Source organism: Coptis chinensis, chromosome 2 (assembly GCF_015680905.1).
Source record: "Coptis chinensis isolate HL-2020 chromosome 2, ASM1568090v1, whole genome shotgun sequence".
Classification (NCBI taxonomy): Eukaryota; Viridiplantae; Streptophyta; class Magnoliopsida; order Ranunculales; family Ranunculaceae; genus Coptis; species Coptis chinensis.
This window is the reverse complement of record NC_141457.1, coordinates 4497299-4514443: the sequence shown is the minus strand read 5'-3', so window position 1 is coordinate 4514443 and position 17145 is coordinate 4497299. Positions and strand designations below refer to the sequence as shown.

At 39.0% G+C, this 17145-nt stretch overlaps 1 protein-coding gene across 2 annotated transcripts; it reads right to left on the bottom strand.

Moving 5' to 3' along the window:
- Positions 1-1284: 1284 nt before the first annotated feature.
- Positions 1285-6306, bottom strand: LOC147514455 (uncharacterized). 2 transcript variants are annotated; one of them, XM_086583247.1, is made up of 7 exons: positions 5810-6306; positions 5610-5641; positions 5228-5253; positions 3174-3375; positions 2755-3015; positions 1701-2396; positions 1285-1599 (listed from the first exon to the last, which is right to left on the bottom strand). In XM_086583247.1, the coding sequence occupies exons 1-4, from the start codon at positions 5901-5903 to the stop codon at positions 3297-3299; spliced, it is 231 nt and encodes a 76-aa protein (XP_086439373.1). In that variant the 5' UTR covers positions 5904-6306; the 3' UTR covers positions 1285-1599; positions 1701-2396; positions 2755-3015; positions 3174-3296. The 2 variants fall into 2 exon arrangements, with proteins under 2 accessions (XP_086439373.1, XP_086439368.1); XM_086583242.1 differs by lacking the exon at positions 5610-5641 and having other exon boundaries at positions 1701-1792; positions 2274-2396.
- Between the last annotated feature and the right edge of the window lie 10839 nt (positions 6307-17145).

Here is a 17145-nt window from a genome sequence, read left to right as displayed (position 1 = left end):
TGTTCAAGTCTTATTTTATTCTTGTTGGATGTTGTGTTGTGAGCCGACTTCTGACATTTTTTCTGTTCCATGGTGAGTGTACGTCAAAGGACATCCTGGTTCTTCACATCTCTTATTTGCTGATGACATCATCGTCTTTGCTAATGGGGAAATAAGGGATCTAGGGAATATTTATAACTACTTGCTTCAGAGATACCAAGATGCGGCAGTTCAATTCATGAACAAACATAAGAGTGAACTTCTTATTGGAGGAATTACTCTGGCAAGAAGAAGTGTTATTACACAAGAACTTGATGGGCTGGAGGGTACTCTTCCAGAGGACTATCTTGGTGTGACCCTGCTCGGAGGCAAAGTGACTAGATTAGGATTTAGGAGCGTGTACTTTGATTGACAAAACCAGAAGCAAATTGTCAAGTTAGAGAGGCACGCTCTTGTCTTTCCAATGAAGGTGTGTCATACTCAAAACCGTAATCTCTAGCACACCGATTTATAACATGGCCATTCACAAGTGGCCATACAGCTTCAGCAAAAAAAACTGAAAGAGCCATGAGCAAATTTTTGTGGACTGATCATTTGTGACCCAGCACAAAGGAGAAGTGTGACTGATTTGGGATAGGGTCTGCAGACCTTTGGAAGGAGGGCTGGGTTTTAGGAGATTGCCAGAAGTTAAGATGTCTATGCCTTTATGAAGATGTCATGGGGGTATAAAACCGGGGTGGACGAATTTGCTAAATTCATGAGACTTAAGCACTTAGACAAAGATGGAGCTTTTGCATAAGTTATTATCCTCATCTATATGGTCAGGAATCAAAATTGCTTTGAAAGAGGTCAATTGCAGGTCTCGATGAGCAGGTTGTGACTTCTATTCAGACGAAAGCTAACCTGACTGGTCAAGATTTGAAGGGATGGTCCTCCAAACACTAAAAGAATACTGAGTATTAGCCATGGTCATTAGCTGTTGCATGACCGTGGCCAATGAACCTGTGGCTAATCTGTTGCCACGATTATTAGCCGTGGCCAAAGTTTGTTTTTTGCCCACAGTTGTAAACCGTTCCAAGGGCCGTCGCAAATGACTCTTTTGCCACAGCTATCAACCGTGGCTAATGCTTATATGAATCATGGGGGTTTGCTGTGTGCTGGATGTATTGTTTGGCCACGGCTGAAGGCCGTGGCAATTGCTTTCAATTGTTTTAAAAAAACCTTGTTCGAGCACCTTTATATCACACCTGCAGTTCATATCATACAAAGATCTACCATTTCAATAAAAACCCCCGAAAATCATAATTCTCCACAATTTAAAATTTCATATATAGTTACTTAACATAAATTTTTTACATCAAAGGTCCAATTAAGAATCCAAACTTACATAAAAGAAGATAGTATACTACTAACTACTCTTTAAGAAATTTGAAAACTATTAAGAATCTCAAAAAACAATGAAAGCATCAACATTGATAGTGCCTAAACTTGGTAGACTGCATTTCTAGCCATCTAAACAACGCCTCAACTATGTCGGATCAAAGTTTGCATACTTATGTTCGCTTGGTTGTACCTCATCATCATGTATCCTACCTTAGAGAGTAAGCTTTGAAGACTTAGCTACAGCCATATAAAAGCAGTCATTAGAACTAAAACGACACACCATTCGCACAGAAAATCGTGTGATATAGCAAATATCAATTGAAAAAGAAAACACTAACCATTACGTGTTGTAAAACGTTGTACAAATGAATCCCTGCCAAACACTGCATCGTAATTAGTCATTGACTCCAACTTCTTTGCTTCTAAGAAACTGCTACTTGTAAGAAAAGTATAAGTAGAGAAAGTACTAAAATAATCATTAGAAAATCATCCAACTAACAAAACACATTAATGTTGAAGTTCCATCAAAAGAAGACAAACTATTTAATCGGATATAGGAGGCAGATTATTTAAAACACATGGGAATGAAATACTACACAAAAGTTGTAATACAAAGTTTTAAAACAAGCCCACTCGAGCCACTTATGAGCTATGGACATAAATTACAAGGGGAGTCCTAATGGGCATTATCAACAATAGACCTAACAGTACCACCTTTATTGCTATGTAACTATCAACTTGCTAAATAATCAATTAGATTACAACAGTAAATGAAGGATCAAATTGCCATTGAGCCAAAACCCTAACAGTGAAACATTCTCATGTAACACCCTAAATGTATAACTTTTGTTTTCTATACTTATAAAGTATATCTATTTACCGATCAAAAACAAAAAAAAGTACACCCGTACCCTAAGAGGGGTACATTCCCATGCAACATATCTAGATCACACAAAGTTGAAAGATATAGGGAAGAGCACCATGAACCAACAACGCATTTTCAACTGTGGACGAAAAGCGAGCACACCATATACCTAAACAAAAAAGCATAGATTAGTATGCATAATCAGGACTACATAATAGCTCGACACTCATTCTCTAACAGCATCCCAACTTCCTCTTCATGTGGTCACCATCTACCTTATTAAAACTAACTTTCATACCTGTCTGATCATCCATGATTCCATGAAAGTTGAAGTACTTTGGCATACACAAATATCAGTGACTCTGTAGAGGTATCTATCATGCTGAGGAATCACAGTTATTAAGTGGTCTTCAATATTGTCTTTTAGCTAGAAATTGATCAGATCTCATTTTTCAAGGGGTGAATGAACACCATCCAATGACATAAATAGTTAAAAGGCGTGTAGAACAAATTAAAAGATTTAGTACCTTGATTGTGTACTCAGGACATTCACTAAGAGCATTAAGAAGGCAAGGACTGCAGCACTTTGCAATCCAACGAGCTGCAGCAACCATTCCACAGTGTGCATATCTTACCAAATTGCTGGCACCACCTTCATGTAAAACAGAATGATGAAAAGGAACCACGGCTCCAGTTGCAGCTGTTAGTGTGTCCTTTATGCTATGAGTCCCTCTAATTAATAGAAGAAAGCATTTTGAACTTCTATCACATAAAATTGTGAAAGCTGGCTTTGGTTTTAAATATTAAAATCATTAAGGCCTATGGTTATGTGAGATGATATATGATATGGAATACATGAAACACATACTTGAGTTTACTCTATTCAATTAAAGGTAACCAAAAATTGAAATATGAAAAGACAGTCTAAGGGGAGCTCAGATTTTACCTACCCTTGCTTCAGGCTCTTGAAGAAGCACATCTTCTTGTGAGTATCCAGCCAACTCTAAAAACACTGCAAATGGCTTCTTTGAGAAAAGCATACAAAGACTTAACAAACGTAGAAGATGTGTCAACTCAGCCCTGATTTCAGGACCTTTAAGCTGTACCCAGTTGTTTCCAGCATATATACTTGCAACTTGTAGATTACCCTGAAACAACAAATTTTTTTTAATTGACACTATCGCAATTGCAAAACAAAAAATTCAAAATTTATATTCATTTAGATCTACTAAAATTAGTTCACAATGCATGTTTTTGGATCGAAAGTGAAGTCCTAATCTTGAGAAAAAAACAAAGGGGAGAGGAGAAAACCCTACTTCACAAATTCACATGAGTTTCCTAGCTTATATAAAACACTTAACTAATAACAATTACAAAACTAAGCAAATCGTAACTAATTCTAATAAAAACTAAAATAAATGCATGTGCGTACATCAAACTCCCCTCTAACTCGGTTCCGACAACTTGGACATCTTGTTTCCCATCTCTGGCAACAATGAGGTCGCATATATGCATTTTGTCCGCCCTTAGTGAGCGTTATCTAATGAGATGGCATTTGACTCGATCACTGATTAGGAAGTGTAATGACCTGTCGACCCTGAAGAATGCAATATTCCACCCATGCATAATAACCAGCTTGGACAATGTACTATGAAGTGGTTCAATAATGAAGTCCAACACATCGAGACTACTGAAATGGCACAAAACATAATCATGGTCTCATGAAAAGTTGATGTGAGAATACACTCAAACCAAGAGTCTCAACAACGCCTCTCAAAATCAAAGAGATGTTGCAACCATTATCCAATACCACATGCACCAGATAACTCTTGGCGCCAAGGAATCACACTACGTGCAGAATCTGAAGTCGGTGAAGTATGCGCTATGAAAATAGGGAATGTTGCAAGTCGAAGAACACTGAATCCCTTGTCTTATGTGCTTTCTCATTCTATTTTGTCCCAAGTGTTAGTCAAAACTCATTTCTATGGACTATTATCTTCAAAATGACCATCTACTATACATTACTGTTGAAGCACTTATAAATGTTTTTGCAATATGAAAGAATGTCTTCACAAGCTCATTATTCTCAAACTCATGTGCTGAGTTGTAAGCTTCCTCCATGGTGCTAACATGAACATAAACACGATCATACCGAACATCTCCCAATAAACCATGCTAGACCACTTATCTTTTTTTGTTTTCCAAAACCACCCCTTTAGTCATTCCAAAAAGTTTTCCCAAGCCTAAAGGATGGACGCCCCTTTGTCCAAAATAATACATGTTCAAAAAATTCTAGAAGAATCAAACTAAGTCATAGAAATTAAGAGCCATCGTGTCATATTAATAAAATTACTAAAACTAGCATGAAAAGAATGCACCCTTAGATCCTTGACCCGTATTTCTGAAATTCTGAGTTTCTATGTATTCTCCAAAACCAACATTATCAACCTAAGAAGGCCTTAGGGAGCCAAAAAATTAAATTCGAAGAGATATGCTTCTATGCAAAACTCTCAAAGAGGGAGGGAACATGGGGGTAGAGCAAAAATCTCAAGTTTAGCTGAATTTTACAATTTCTTTGTTTCCAGTCAGACCCATTATGGCTGTTTTTTAATTAATGTAGGGATGCGTTGTTTTGCGCTAAAAACAAAAGTTAATTAAAAAAAACGGCTTTCAGGTAGGTACCATAGTCCATTTTTGAAAACCCATTGAGGTTATGGCCTAAGGGAGCGTGCCTCAATCATGTGAGGTATAAGCTCTTTATGTGCATTACGGCATAAGCCTCAATTCTTATTTAAATAGAAATTGTCTAAAAAGAAGCCTATTTTCCATTCCCTCTAAAAACACCACCACCAACAACAAGTACAAAAAACATTATAAGTAATTCTCGATTACTAGTTGACTACAATCTCATAATTCTAACCGTGAAATCCGCTACTCCCTAGTGCAGGTGAGAAAAAAGTTATAACAAAAAACACTAAAAGAAAGAAAGGAAATACTTACAGTATTAAAGGCATGCAAATCCATGTCTGCACATACATACACAACTTACAAACTCAAGTTCTTAAAAACATGCAACTAATAAATTCCATATATCACAAATTAGGTATTACACAATTTTAAACATATATGAAGCAATTTGATCAAATATATCATAATGGATAAGATAACAAACCTGCTTCGCCAAAGTACAACACACTATCGTGGTATGGTAAGAAAGGGGATAAGCGTGAATGGAAAAAGCATGGATAGCTCCACAACCTTACTACAATGACCCAAACACAAAAGCCCATAAATAAGTTCTAACCTATGAAAAAAAAATTAATACAAGCACGAGTAACAATCGAAACCCACACCAATACAGAGATGGGGAAAAAAAATGCACCTTCATGCGAAAAACAAATACGCTGAACAGACCTATTTACATCAAATATAATGAACAGTGAATGAAGTCATTTCATATGAACATAATTTATCAAAAATACCTTAAGAAAAACACTACCTTCAAACCCAAAATTGGTTAACCACAACCATAAAAAGTAAAATTGTGAGAGGAGAAAGGGAAGCATGAGGAAGAATAGTTACCTTCGATTGAAGACGCCGTTTTCATTGCTGAAAACAGAGATGATTTAGAGAAAGAAGAAGTAGTAAATAGCTTATGCGGGCAAGCATGAAGCATTGTTTGTAGGTCATAATACTTTCAAACTTTCCTGGTTGCAACTTGCAAGTCAAATTGCATATACTTTATTGACGGACGCTCTGACGAAATCCACATGAAAGTCTACAACTTGGAAGATCGGAACATCGAACCACAATATCCATGTTATTTTGAGGACACAAAATATTCTACGACTATTTTGGTTGAGCTAACACTTCAAAGCTAACCCAACTAAATGCTACTTTTCTCTTCTTGAACAAACTTAATTGGACATTTATTCTTGTTTTAGATATTTTTTTTTTCGATGTAAACTTACTGCCTTAAAATTAAACCACCTAAAGGTGAAAAGGAAAACAGAAGTTGTCGACCATACACTTCGGAAGATCAGAGCTTCCCACCGATGGTGGTAAGCCCATTTCGCTAGGGAGTCCGCATCCCCATTAAAAACCCGGCTGATCCAGTTAAAAGTACAGGAGTTAAAAAACTTGAACTAAGAACAAAATGTGGGACTTCAAAGACTTCTAGTCGCCAAGGACATCTCGCCCCTTGGAGCGCTTCATCACTTCCAAGTTATCACCCTCTACAATATATCTATCATAGTTAAATTGCCTTGCCAGTAAGATAGCCGCCTCCGCTGCTCCCATTTCTGCTTCCCCAATACCCTGAGCCTTGAACCTTCGAACTGCTGCTCCAACCATGCCCCTTCATCGTTACTAGCAATTGCTCCAAATCCCAAATTTCATCCCGAAGTTCCCTTTATAAGAAGCATCAAATCTAATCACAATGCTGTCATTTGGAATTTCAGGAAACAACTTATCTATTGAGTTCTTAGAACAATTTATGAGAGTTTGAGATATAGAGGATTCTTCTCTGAAGGATTCATAGCATTTGTCTACTAGTATTCTGCTCTGTCTGATGATGCGGTCTCTATTAGCAGTCCTTTTTTCAAATTTCATCTCATTTCTGGACCTCCATATATGTTGAAGCAGGTACATAATATGAGTCCCAGCCAGACATAGGTCCCTGTCCTTGCTATTGCACCAAGAGAGGTAGAGCTCCATTTTGCCCCTCAAGCTATGAGGCTTCTGTGTTGGAGTTATTCTCAGCCCCACTTGGGAGCTGAACCAAACTGTTCGAGTCCAATCACATGTGAAAAAAAGATGTTCTGCTGTTTCTAATTTCTTACTGCAAAAGGGGCAAGAGAAGTCCCCTTTCATGTTCTTTTCAGTTAACCTATCTCCCAAAGGCAGCACGTGCATGTACACTTTCCAGATAAACATCTGCAGAGAATATGGCAGAGGAGCTGCCCACATATGCTTGATAGTTTTGTAGTTTACATTAGAGCTTTGCCCCATCTCACATTTCTTGTTTCTGAGGAAATCATAAGCAGACTTGACAGTAAGCTTCCCAGACCTTTCCATAGCCCACACCATTTTGTCAGCTAGGGCAGTATCAGGTCTAACCACAATCTCCTGCATCAACTGACTTAAGAATGGGTGGAAGCATTGATTGAGCTTAGCAAGGTCCCAGCCACTACCATCTGCCATAAAGAGGTCAGATACATGAAGATTATTTAGGGAGTCATCCACCACCCCCAACTCTTCCAGTGCCACAGGGTTGTTAAGACACTTAAGCCAGGGATCCTTCAGAATGGAGGTGGTGGTGCCTTTCCCTATTCTCCACATCAGCCCCCCACTGATGGAATTGAAAACATTTTGAATGCCTTTCCAGAAGTAGGAGGCTTTGTCAGGTGGTTTAAAAACATCCCCTATCCAATATTTACCATATATACTAAACATGGTACGAGTCCACAGAGAATGGACATCGGTGGCTGCCTTCCAAGGGAGTTTGGCTAGCATTGCCATATTCATGTCTCTTGTATTCCTGAGACCCAACCCTCCTTCTTGCTTACTCTTGCAAATCTGTTCCCACCCAATGGTGTGAACACTTTTTGATTGTTCCGTACCATTCCACCAAAAATCCCTACAGGCCTTGTCTATCTTATTGCAAGTTGCCACTGGCAACAAATAAGTCGACATGACATATAGGGGGGTGGCTTGAATCACAGCTTGGATAAGCGTGGTTCTCCCAGCCTGAGATAAAATCTTTGCTTTCCACCCTTTAACTTTTCTGTGGATTCTGTCCACCAGATAGTCAAAGTCTTCGGACTTCTTTCTAGAGAGCATGATGGGTACTCCTAGATACTTTTCTTTGGGCTAAAATTTTTTTATTTTCCAGAACCTTTTGAGTTTGATTTTCTGTCTATAATTAACATTCCGACTAAAGAACACACTAGATTTCTCATAGTTTATTTTCTGGCCAGAAGCTCTACAATAGCCATCCAGAATTTGTTTAAGCTTGCCACTTTCAACAAGGTTTGCTTTGATGAAAAGAATCAAGTCATCTGCGTAGAGCAGATGGGTAAGAGTAGGAGAACTCCACCTTACCTTGACCCCATGCAACTCTTTTTTATCCTCAGCTTGAGCAATCATTCTGGAGAGGGCCTCAGAGACCAAAATGAAAAGTTTACCCCTTGTCTCAGCCCTCTCTCAGGGGTAAACTTCTCCAAAGGAAAGCCATTGAGCATGACCTGAAAAGACACTGTGGAGAGACATTGATGAATCATGTGTTTCCACTTATTATTAAAACCTAGCTTTTCAAAAATCTTGTCCACAAACTCCCATTCCACCCTATCATAAGCCTTAGCCATGTCCATCTTGAGGGCACACCAACCCTCATTTTTTGACTTCATGTTTTTCATATTATGAAACACCTCACAAGCAAGCCCCACATTATCCCCAATGCTTCTCCCCTTGATAAAAGCCCCTTGGAACGGGGAGATGATCATGTTCATGAGACCTTTCAGTCTATTTGCAAGAATTTTGGATACTACTTTGTACCCAAAATTGCAAAGACTGATGGGTCTGAATTTGGAAGCATGGTCAGGATTAACCACTTTGGGGATAAGGGCAATGTAAGTCTCGTTGAACTTTGGATTGAGATACCCAGTGTTAAAAACAATTTGCACAAAGGAGACCATTGCAGGCCCAACAATATCCCAACATTTCTTATAAAAAACCCCCTGAAAGCCATCAGGACCTGGGGATTTTAGACTGCCCATCTTCTTAACAACCTTCCAAATATCCTCCTGGTCAGGGGTACTAGTAAGAATCTCGTTCTCCCTCTCACTAACAATACTATCGAACAAGTTCATGATCTGATCATCCCTTTCCGGGTGGTCAGAAGTGAAAATATTCATAAAGTATTGATTGAGAGAGGTTCCCACAGCAGTTCTGCCTTCTCTCCACTCCCCTTCATCATCCTTAATCTTATCAATCTTGTTTTTCCTCCTTCTATAGATGGTGGAAAGATGATAGAATCTAGTGTTTTTCCCCCATCTTTGATCCAATCTGAGGAGGATTTTTGTTTCCAAAAGTCCTCCTCCTTTTCATACCATCCCAACAAAATGTCTTTGAGATCTTTTGCTTTATTATAGTTATCAATGGAAAAAGGTTTAGCCAGAACTCTATCCAAGTCTTCATGAGCAGCCTTAATGTTGGTAAAGATGTTCCCAAAAACAAACTTGTTCCAAAGGGTAAGATCAATTCTAGTTTTATGCATCTTGTGTATGAGATTGCTGTCTGGAAGATCATGGGTAATAGCATTCCAGGCATTCTCTATTACAGGTCTACAAGCATCATTAGCAAGCCACATTTCGAAAAATTTTAAAGGTCTAGGATTTCTTCCTTATTTTCCAGATTTATGATTAATGATATATGGTCTGAGGAAGCATTTGCAAAAGTTTGCACTTGAGCATGAGGGAACAGAGCTATCCACTCAGGAGAAGCCATAGCTCTATCCAACCTTTCAAGCACATGATCCCCTGATCTCCGATTATTACTCCAAGTGAACTTTGGGCCTTTAAAACCCAAGTCCACCAAACCAAGATCATTTATCATGTTATTGAACTCGTGCATACTCTTAGTGATTTTGCTTTTTCCTCCAATCTTTTCATTTAGCTGGGCTATAGCATTGAAATCACCAAACAAACACCAGGGTCCAGGAATCAGAGGAGCTACTCCCCTCAATTCATTCCAGACTTTATTCCTATTGTGAGCAGCCGGTTCCCCATAAACAAAAGAAAATAACCAATCATCAGTACTAAAATAATTTGTAAGTTTACCTGTGACTTGGTTTTTTGAGGCCCCAAGAATCTCCAGTTCCACACCTTCTTTCCAAAGCACTGCCAGCCCTCCACTTTGACCTTGTGCTAGAACCACAAACTGACCATTTAACTTGAGTTGTTTACTGAGATAGCCAATCCTTTCTTTACTAGCTTTAGTTTCTGCCAAACAAACAATATCTACATTAAACCTACCAATCAAATCCTTTAGTTGTTGAACTGCCGTGGTGGTACCTATCCCCCGGCAATTCCAGGCGTGGATCGTCATGGAGACCAAGGCAGCTGTGATGGGACAGCTACCGCGAACCCTGGAGGAGCAGACAGACCCCCACTGTAGTAAACCTCACTATCTTGGCTCCTCATGTTATATTTTTTATCTAACTGTTTATTCAAGTTAGTCGAGCTTTGCCCTTTATTCTCCTGCGCCTTCTGTCCTTCTTTTTCCTGTTTATAGAGACTTCTAACCACACTTGTATCATCTATAGCCAGAGGTGGTGGTTGGTATGTATGTTGTTCCCCATCTGCCTCATATCCCACCATTACTCTACTTTCCTGTTGTTCTGTGTCATGCACCATCTTATCCTCTTCATCATCCGAGAAGTATACCTCCATGGGAGCTTGATGCTCTTCCATTATTTCCTCTGAAACCCATGACTCATATGATGTAATTGACTCATTTGTACCTTCAGATTCTGTTAGACTTGGATCTGTTGTTGAATCAATAACTATATGTTCCTCCGAGGTATTAGATGCTGCTAAATCACTTGATAGCTGCACTATATATGCATTCCTTGGTATCAGGAGATGTCCTTTTCCTTTACTCCTCAGTTCTTCAGCCATTTGTTTTGCTTTCTTCGATCTCTGTGCCCCTATGCGTTTGCTTCTTCTTAACCATCCTTCTCCCCCATTCATCACCATTTCTCCTTCCACTTCCTCACTCAGACTGAGTTTCCTTTTCTTTTTTTTTTTCCTTCTGAGCTTGTTCTTCTTGTTCTCTATCAACACCTCCCAGCCTAGTTTTTGTTTCTACTTTTGACAACTTTTCTCTTCTGCCTCGAGAAACCATGACTTTGAAACCTCTGCCACGTGTAGGTTTGTGATGGATTTGTGCCTTAGCCTTTTCTTGGAACTCTCTCTGTGAATCAAAGCTTGTGTGGCTCAAGACTTCATTGGAACCTGGTATTTTTTCTGTGGTAGTTGGGTTGTTTATCTGGATCCTATTCTGCTCGCATCTTCTGGTAGCCTCAGACCCACTAGGGTAGCACCTGTCTATCATCCCCTCCGTCTGATTTGAAACCTTGTTGTTATTCGAGGTGTTTATGGGATAAACTTGAGACATCCCCACTTCTTTGACATTTATGTCTTCAAAAACCACTAGGCCCAGCTCATCATTGTGGTCCACCATTTCCAGGTCACAGCCTAGCTTCTTCTCAGTCTCAGTTTCAAGTGGGCTTTGTTTTGTCTTTTCTTCCTTATCCTTTTCTAGTTCCAGCCCATAATCCTTCCCAACTAGCCCTTGGGCCTGGCTGCCCATCTCTTGTTTTTTTCTGGGTTTGGTAGACCCACCTTACAGACCGTTTGAAATGTTTCCGTTGAGATAGCCGTTGTACCTGAGTCTGTGGCCCAGTCTCCAGGCCCCACATCTGCTGCCTTGTTTTTGTCCTTATGCATATCTGCCTCTGCTGACGTGGAATCACCCCATCTGCTCTGTCTTGATCGTGGGTGCAGTTTCCAGTGTCCAGCCGACCATTTTTCCCTTTCCAGTGCCGGTGTTTCCTCATACCTAAGCTTTGAGGGGGTACCTCCTATGATGTAAGATTGTTTTCCCGTAAAATCAACCCTATTGTAAAACTTGTTTGCTTTTATCTGACTGGTGAAGTTTGGTTTAATATCCTTGAAGCTTCCTCCACATTTAAGCAGTTCATATCAATATTGGTTTCTAATCCGACAGTTAAGGTGGTCATGGCCAATGACTCCACAAAAGTAGCAGAATATCTCCAGCTTTTCATACTTGAGTCTGACCATTAGCTCTTCCCCAGTCTTTAGCTTTTAGATAGTTGACATTGACTTATGGTATGGATGGTCGATCTCGTTCTTTTTCTTTAATGTAGTATTCAATGTTTTCCATTATAAATGAAAAATATCACAATATTTTATTCATTTGTTGAAGTTGTAAAACTGTTTAGAGTTTATAATATGGGTGCCAATGGGTACCCGATTACCTGGAACCGAAATCGGATGTTTCAGTTCTGGGTTTTAAAAAGTTAGACTCATTTAAAATGGGTCATTAAGAACCGAACAGGAACTGAAACCGTAAAACCGAATAGAAAAAAACCCGTGGGTACCCAAACTGAAACCGGAACCGATTATTATGATTTCGATATATAAAATTTAGTATTATATTACATTTAAGATAATCAAACTCATACATTATAATATAAAATATGTTTTTTACTTGTAAAAGTCTATTAAATATATATAGCATAATAGTGAATGTGTGTTGTTAAATATATATTTTATAACAATACGTTAAACAAGTGTATCATAGATGTTAATAATAATGTCAACGTGTATATTATGAATTAACTAATACATTTTATATTTACTAGTAAATAAGCACGTGCGTTGCATGTGTTATGAAAATAGTAAATTTTCTATTAGAAAATGGATGCCACCAAATGGTGCAATAATACACAATAGGTCAGCAGGCCACAGTTGGCCTCTACAATGGCTAGAAAACATCTATAATCTATCTGGATGAAAAGGCTAAGCATGAAAACTCCTATTGCCTACAAATGGCAGAAAACTTTCTATAGTATTAGAATATTGATGTTCAACATAAGAAAATGATTTTAATAATCCACCAAATTTTACTAATGTTTACCACAATGTATCAAACATTTAACATGTCCACTAACTCATTATGTAGTCTGCATTCCTTTGTAAATGCATTGAAATTTTGTGCAACAAATGAAAAATGTTTCAGTTAAACAAAATCAGGCACTTCTATTATATAATGGAATCATAAAACATATATAGACAATACTATCGTTTGTTACCACAAAGCAACCAAGCTCAACTTATAACACATATAACACGTATTTGAAGAATAACACCCATCAAAGGAAGTGTGGTATTCTTCAAACTTAAAATGAGGAACTGAGATTTATTTGAAATGAGAAACCAAAGGCTGTAGCTAGATTTTAGACACTCAAAGACGATGCTGAATCTAACCCATCAGGACTCGCCGATAATTTCTTAGACTTTCTGAATAAGGAAATTTTGTTGGTTCAGTCCTTTGGTGTTTACACATTGAAGCCTTAATGGACATAGAAATGCACTTTGAACGTAGCATATACGAAATGGTTCATTAACCCAAGTGAATCTGATGGCTCACACGTCATGCATCATAAGTTGTTTCCAACTTATCATAACAGGAAGGAGCTAATATAATACAACCCAAGCACATATGTACTTTACACTCCTAGCCCTAGTAAAGACTAATAACAACCCATTATATAGGTTTATTCTATAACTATCCATTCAAAAATATTCAAGGATTGAAATAAGAAAGAAAACAACCATCATGGAGTAGAATGATGTAACTAAAATTGGTATAAATCTTTGAAATCAGCTATGTACACACGTCCTTTAATAAATCAGAGAATAGAAATTTATAACTTGTTCTATTTCATAAACGTGCTTAAGGACACAAAGAAAGTCAAACAAATAATTGAGCAACATTTATAGCCATTACCCATTTCATTGTATTGTACTAAATTCAACAAAGAAATTTTGAAAATTATATCTGGCAACATCGAAGGCTTGGAATGAGATGAAAAACAAATAGATAAAATGGTATAGATAAATATGCAAGTCTTGAGGTATAATATACACCACCTTGAAATATCAATACATTTCTTCCTCTCCAAGAGTTTTTCCTCTACATACAATTCTGTTTTTACAGGTTGTAGTAGTTTCCGTAGGTGCAATGTTAATAGATAAAGCTGGAAGAAGAGTCCTTCTACTGGTAGGTGGTAGTAATGGTGTTGTAGCTCTGAATCTACTATATCACAACAGCACTCTTTGATGAATTTTCCTAATCTTTTGCCATTATAGACTTTTGCAACAGGGACAGTAGGCTGTTTGCTAACTGGGCTTTCATTCTATATGAAGGTGCTGGTGTAAAATTTTATTACTTTCTGTATCAGCCTAATTCATGACCATCAAGATGATATGTCTTCGGGACCGAGATAGCGTAAGGTAGGAGAAAGAGGGAGCCGCGGATCCAGTCCATGAATCATGTAAGGGGCTGAATCTGAGGGGCATAGGGACCAATGTGGTTTCAAAGACCCAAAGGGAGGCATAATAGTGAAGGGGCATACGGAGATACGATAGCAAAGCCGCTGATATATCAAGAGATAGTTGGACAATTAGTGGTCGTGGGACTAGAAAGAAGATGATGGGATAAGGGAGCGGTTAGCAGTTAGAGAGAGAGAAGGAGGTGGTTAGAAGAGATATAAGAGAGAGAGAGAGAGAGGTGGTTAGAGAAGGGGAAAAAGAGGAGAGAGAGAAGGAGAAGAAGGAGAACTACTGACAAGATACTTTGATCCTCCCCGAGGAGGTAATGAGGCAACCCAATGGGTTCAGCTGATCCATGAAAACCACGAGTATTTATCGTCATCAAGACGAAATCGAGGAGAGAGACGTGTAAGGTGTGAGGGTAACAACTGGGTTCATACACTTTCCAACTTTTTATCCTTTTGAATCCATGATCCAGTGCATCAAAATTGTGTGAAATAGACTCATGAGTTAGCACTTGAAGCAGTCCCTGGACTTTCCGTGACTAGCATAATGGTAGATGGTTTGTACTAATTTTTTTTTTCATTAATCGTTATTTGACTTTCATACTTAAAACCTATTATCTACACTCAGGTGTACATAGGATGCGGTGGAATAGGAATGGGAGCAGTTCCTTGGGTTATAATGTCTGAGGTAATTTTAATTTTGTTGAACATGCTATGCCAGTCTATAAGATGTACACATGTAACTATCAATCCCGTCTTCCACTTAAAATGTTACTTGTTACAGATATTTTTTAGAATAGTTGTATGTAAATAACAACTAGAGTAAAGCAGAAGGAGCTATCAAGATTTTTACTTACTTTTGTTATGAACATAACAAACGAGCTGATGAAGAGACCCAAGAGTTCAAAGGAATGAGTAGTGGAGCTTACCTGTTCTAAGCATTGAAAAAGCGAGTTCATATGATCTTGGACACTTCCTGAGAAAGCATATTCCAGGTCACGAGGGAAATTAGCACACTCAAGGACAATATGGCAGTGACTTCAAGATCGGCCAGGGCCAAATCCTCGGCAGTCAGCGTGCAGTGCGGGGATCATTGAGCTAGCACCATGTAGAATAAAGAGAGAATGAGGACTTCGGGTCACACAACCGAGGACTGTCAGCAAGGACAACACCGCGGAAGTAAGGCTTCTTCAATCCCAAACTATCGAAAGAGGAATTGCGGAGTAGAGATTATTTACAACTGATGCTCACGGAATCATTGGAGATTTCCACAAAGAACCATAGCAAAGAAGCTAGAAAGACAGAGAAAGCATATTCAGGAAAAGTGGCTAGATGTGTAATACACATACATATAACAGAAACCTACAGGGATCCAAGATACACATAGTTTGTCGGCTAAGGTTGGAGAACTCAGGTAAGTAGTGATCAAGGAAGAGCAAGACAAGTAGAGGATTATAATATAATTCGAGGTCGCGGAGGAGCCAACAAAGTCACAGGGTCAAGAAAGACAAGATAGCACAGAGTTCAAGAGTTTGCGGACAAAGATAATAGGGACTGAGTGTTTCACGGACATACGGCAACAAAGAAGTTCAAGGACTTCTCGGGTCCGTCGTCTTCGTTGCTGGACCTGAGAAGGGGCAAATGTAGTAGCCATATTCACCATGTGGATCTCGCACATATGGAGGACTCTGGAAAGACAAGTGTCACTCATCCAAGGAGTGGACGCACCAAAGCAAATGGCGCATCAGAGTACAGGAGCACAACCGAGAAGGAGTGGACTCCGCGGTCCAAAAAGTGACACGTGGAGTCCCACTGTACGTGAGATGAGAGACAGGATCGAGGGTTCGTAGTGGACCGCAAAGAGAGAGTATGTAAGGCAAAGAGCTAGGGTTAGAAAAGAGGGGGGAGAGAGGAGGAGGTTCCATTTGAGGAGAGGAGAAGAGGCTTAGGGTTTTGAGGGAGCACTAGAGCCTTGGACAATGCTACCGCCTTCTCCAAAGGAAGGAGGCGCATAACCATCGTTCGTTCACCATCACTACCTGACCCATTCCCTCCACTAAGAAAACATACTAAGGCGTGGAACTACATCAGACTTGATTCCCTCAATGGGATATGTAGGCAGCCATACGGCTCAGTCTCTCCCATAGGCAAACATCATCCCTTCCCTCAAAGGCAGAGGGCTACACCGAGTTTCCGGTCCAGTACATGTCGCATCACCTAGGATCACTCAGATCGACACCTCTCTCACACCAATTAGAAAATTGTCAATTTTTAGAGTCATACACACGTATATTTGGACAAACAAATGAGATTCGAGAGGAAATTTATTTTTTAGTCACTCATTTAGAGGAAGAGCTGCTGCATTTGTGCAGATACTGTAAAAGGGCATCAACGACCGACCATCAGTTCTCTAGGATTTAACTTTTCTAATAAGACCTGGTTCAGAAGTAGAACCCACAAAGCTTGAAACGAAAACGTGTTACGATTAAATAGAATTAATATAGAGGAAATAAACGGGGATGTAGCACAAACTACTGCTGATTATATGCCTTATAGCCTGCTTGTGCTTCCGACTTTAGGATTGGAAATTCAGGGTTCGAATCCTTGCATCCCCATTTTTTTAATTTAATTTTTTTATTTTATGTGCTAATCAATTTATGGGTTCATCAGTCGGGCACTTTGGGAATATATATGTTAAACCATTTCTATGGACAGGGAATTTTAGAAACATAATTCGACTCATGTCCAAAGGCATAGTTCGCGCAATTCATAA

What these genes read in the sequence shown, in the direction of transcription:
- LOC147514455 (XM_086583242.1), bottom strand. Translation starts at nt 5,903, where the DNA reads ATGCTTCATGCTTGCCCGCATAAGCTATTTACTACTTCTTCTTTCTCT. An exon ending in AACGGCGTCTTCAATCGAAG is followed by an intron (nt 5,254 to 5,809) that starts GTAACTATTCTT and finishes ATGTATGTGCAG; the next exon opens with ACATGGATTTGCATGCCTTT. An exon ending in AGAGCCTGAAGCAAGGGTAG is followed by an intron (nt 3,016 to 3,173) that starts GTAAAATCTGAG and finishes TTAAAACCAAAG; the next exon opens with CCAGCTTTCACAATTTTATG.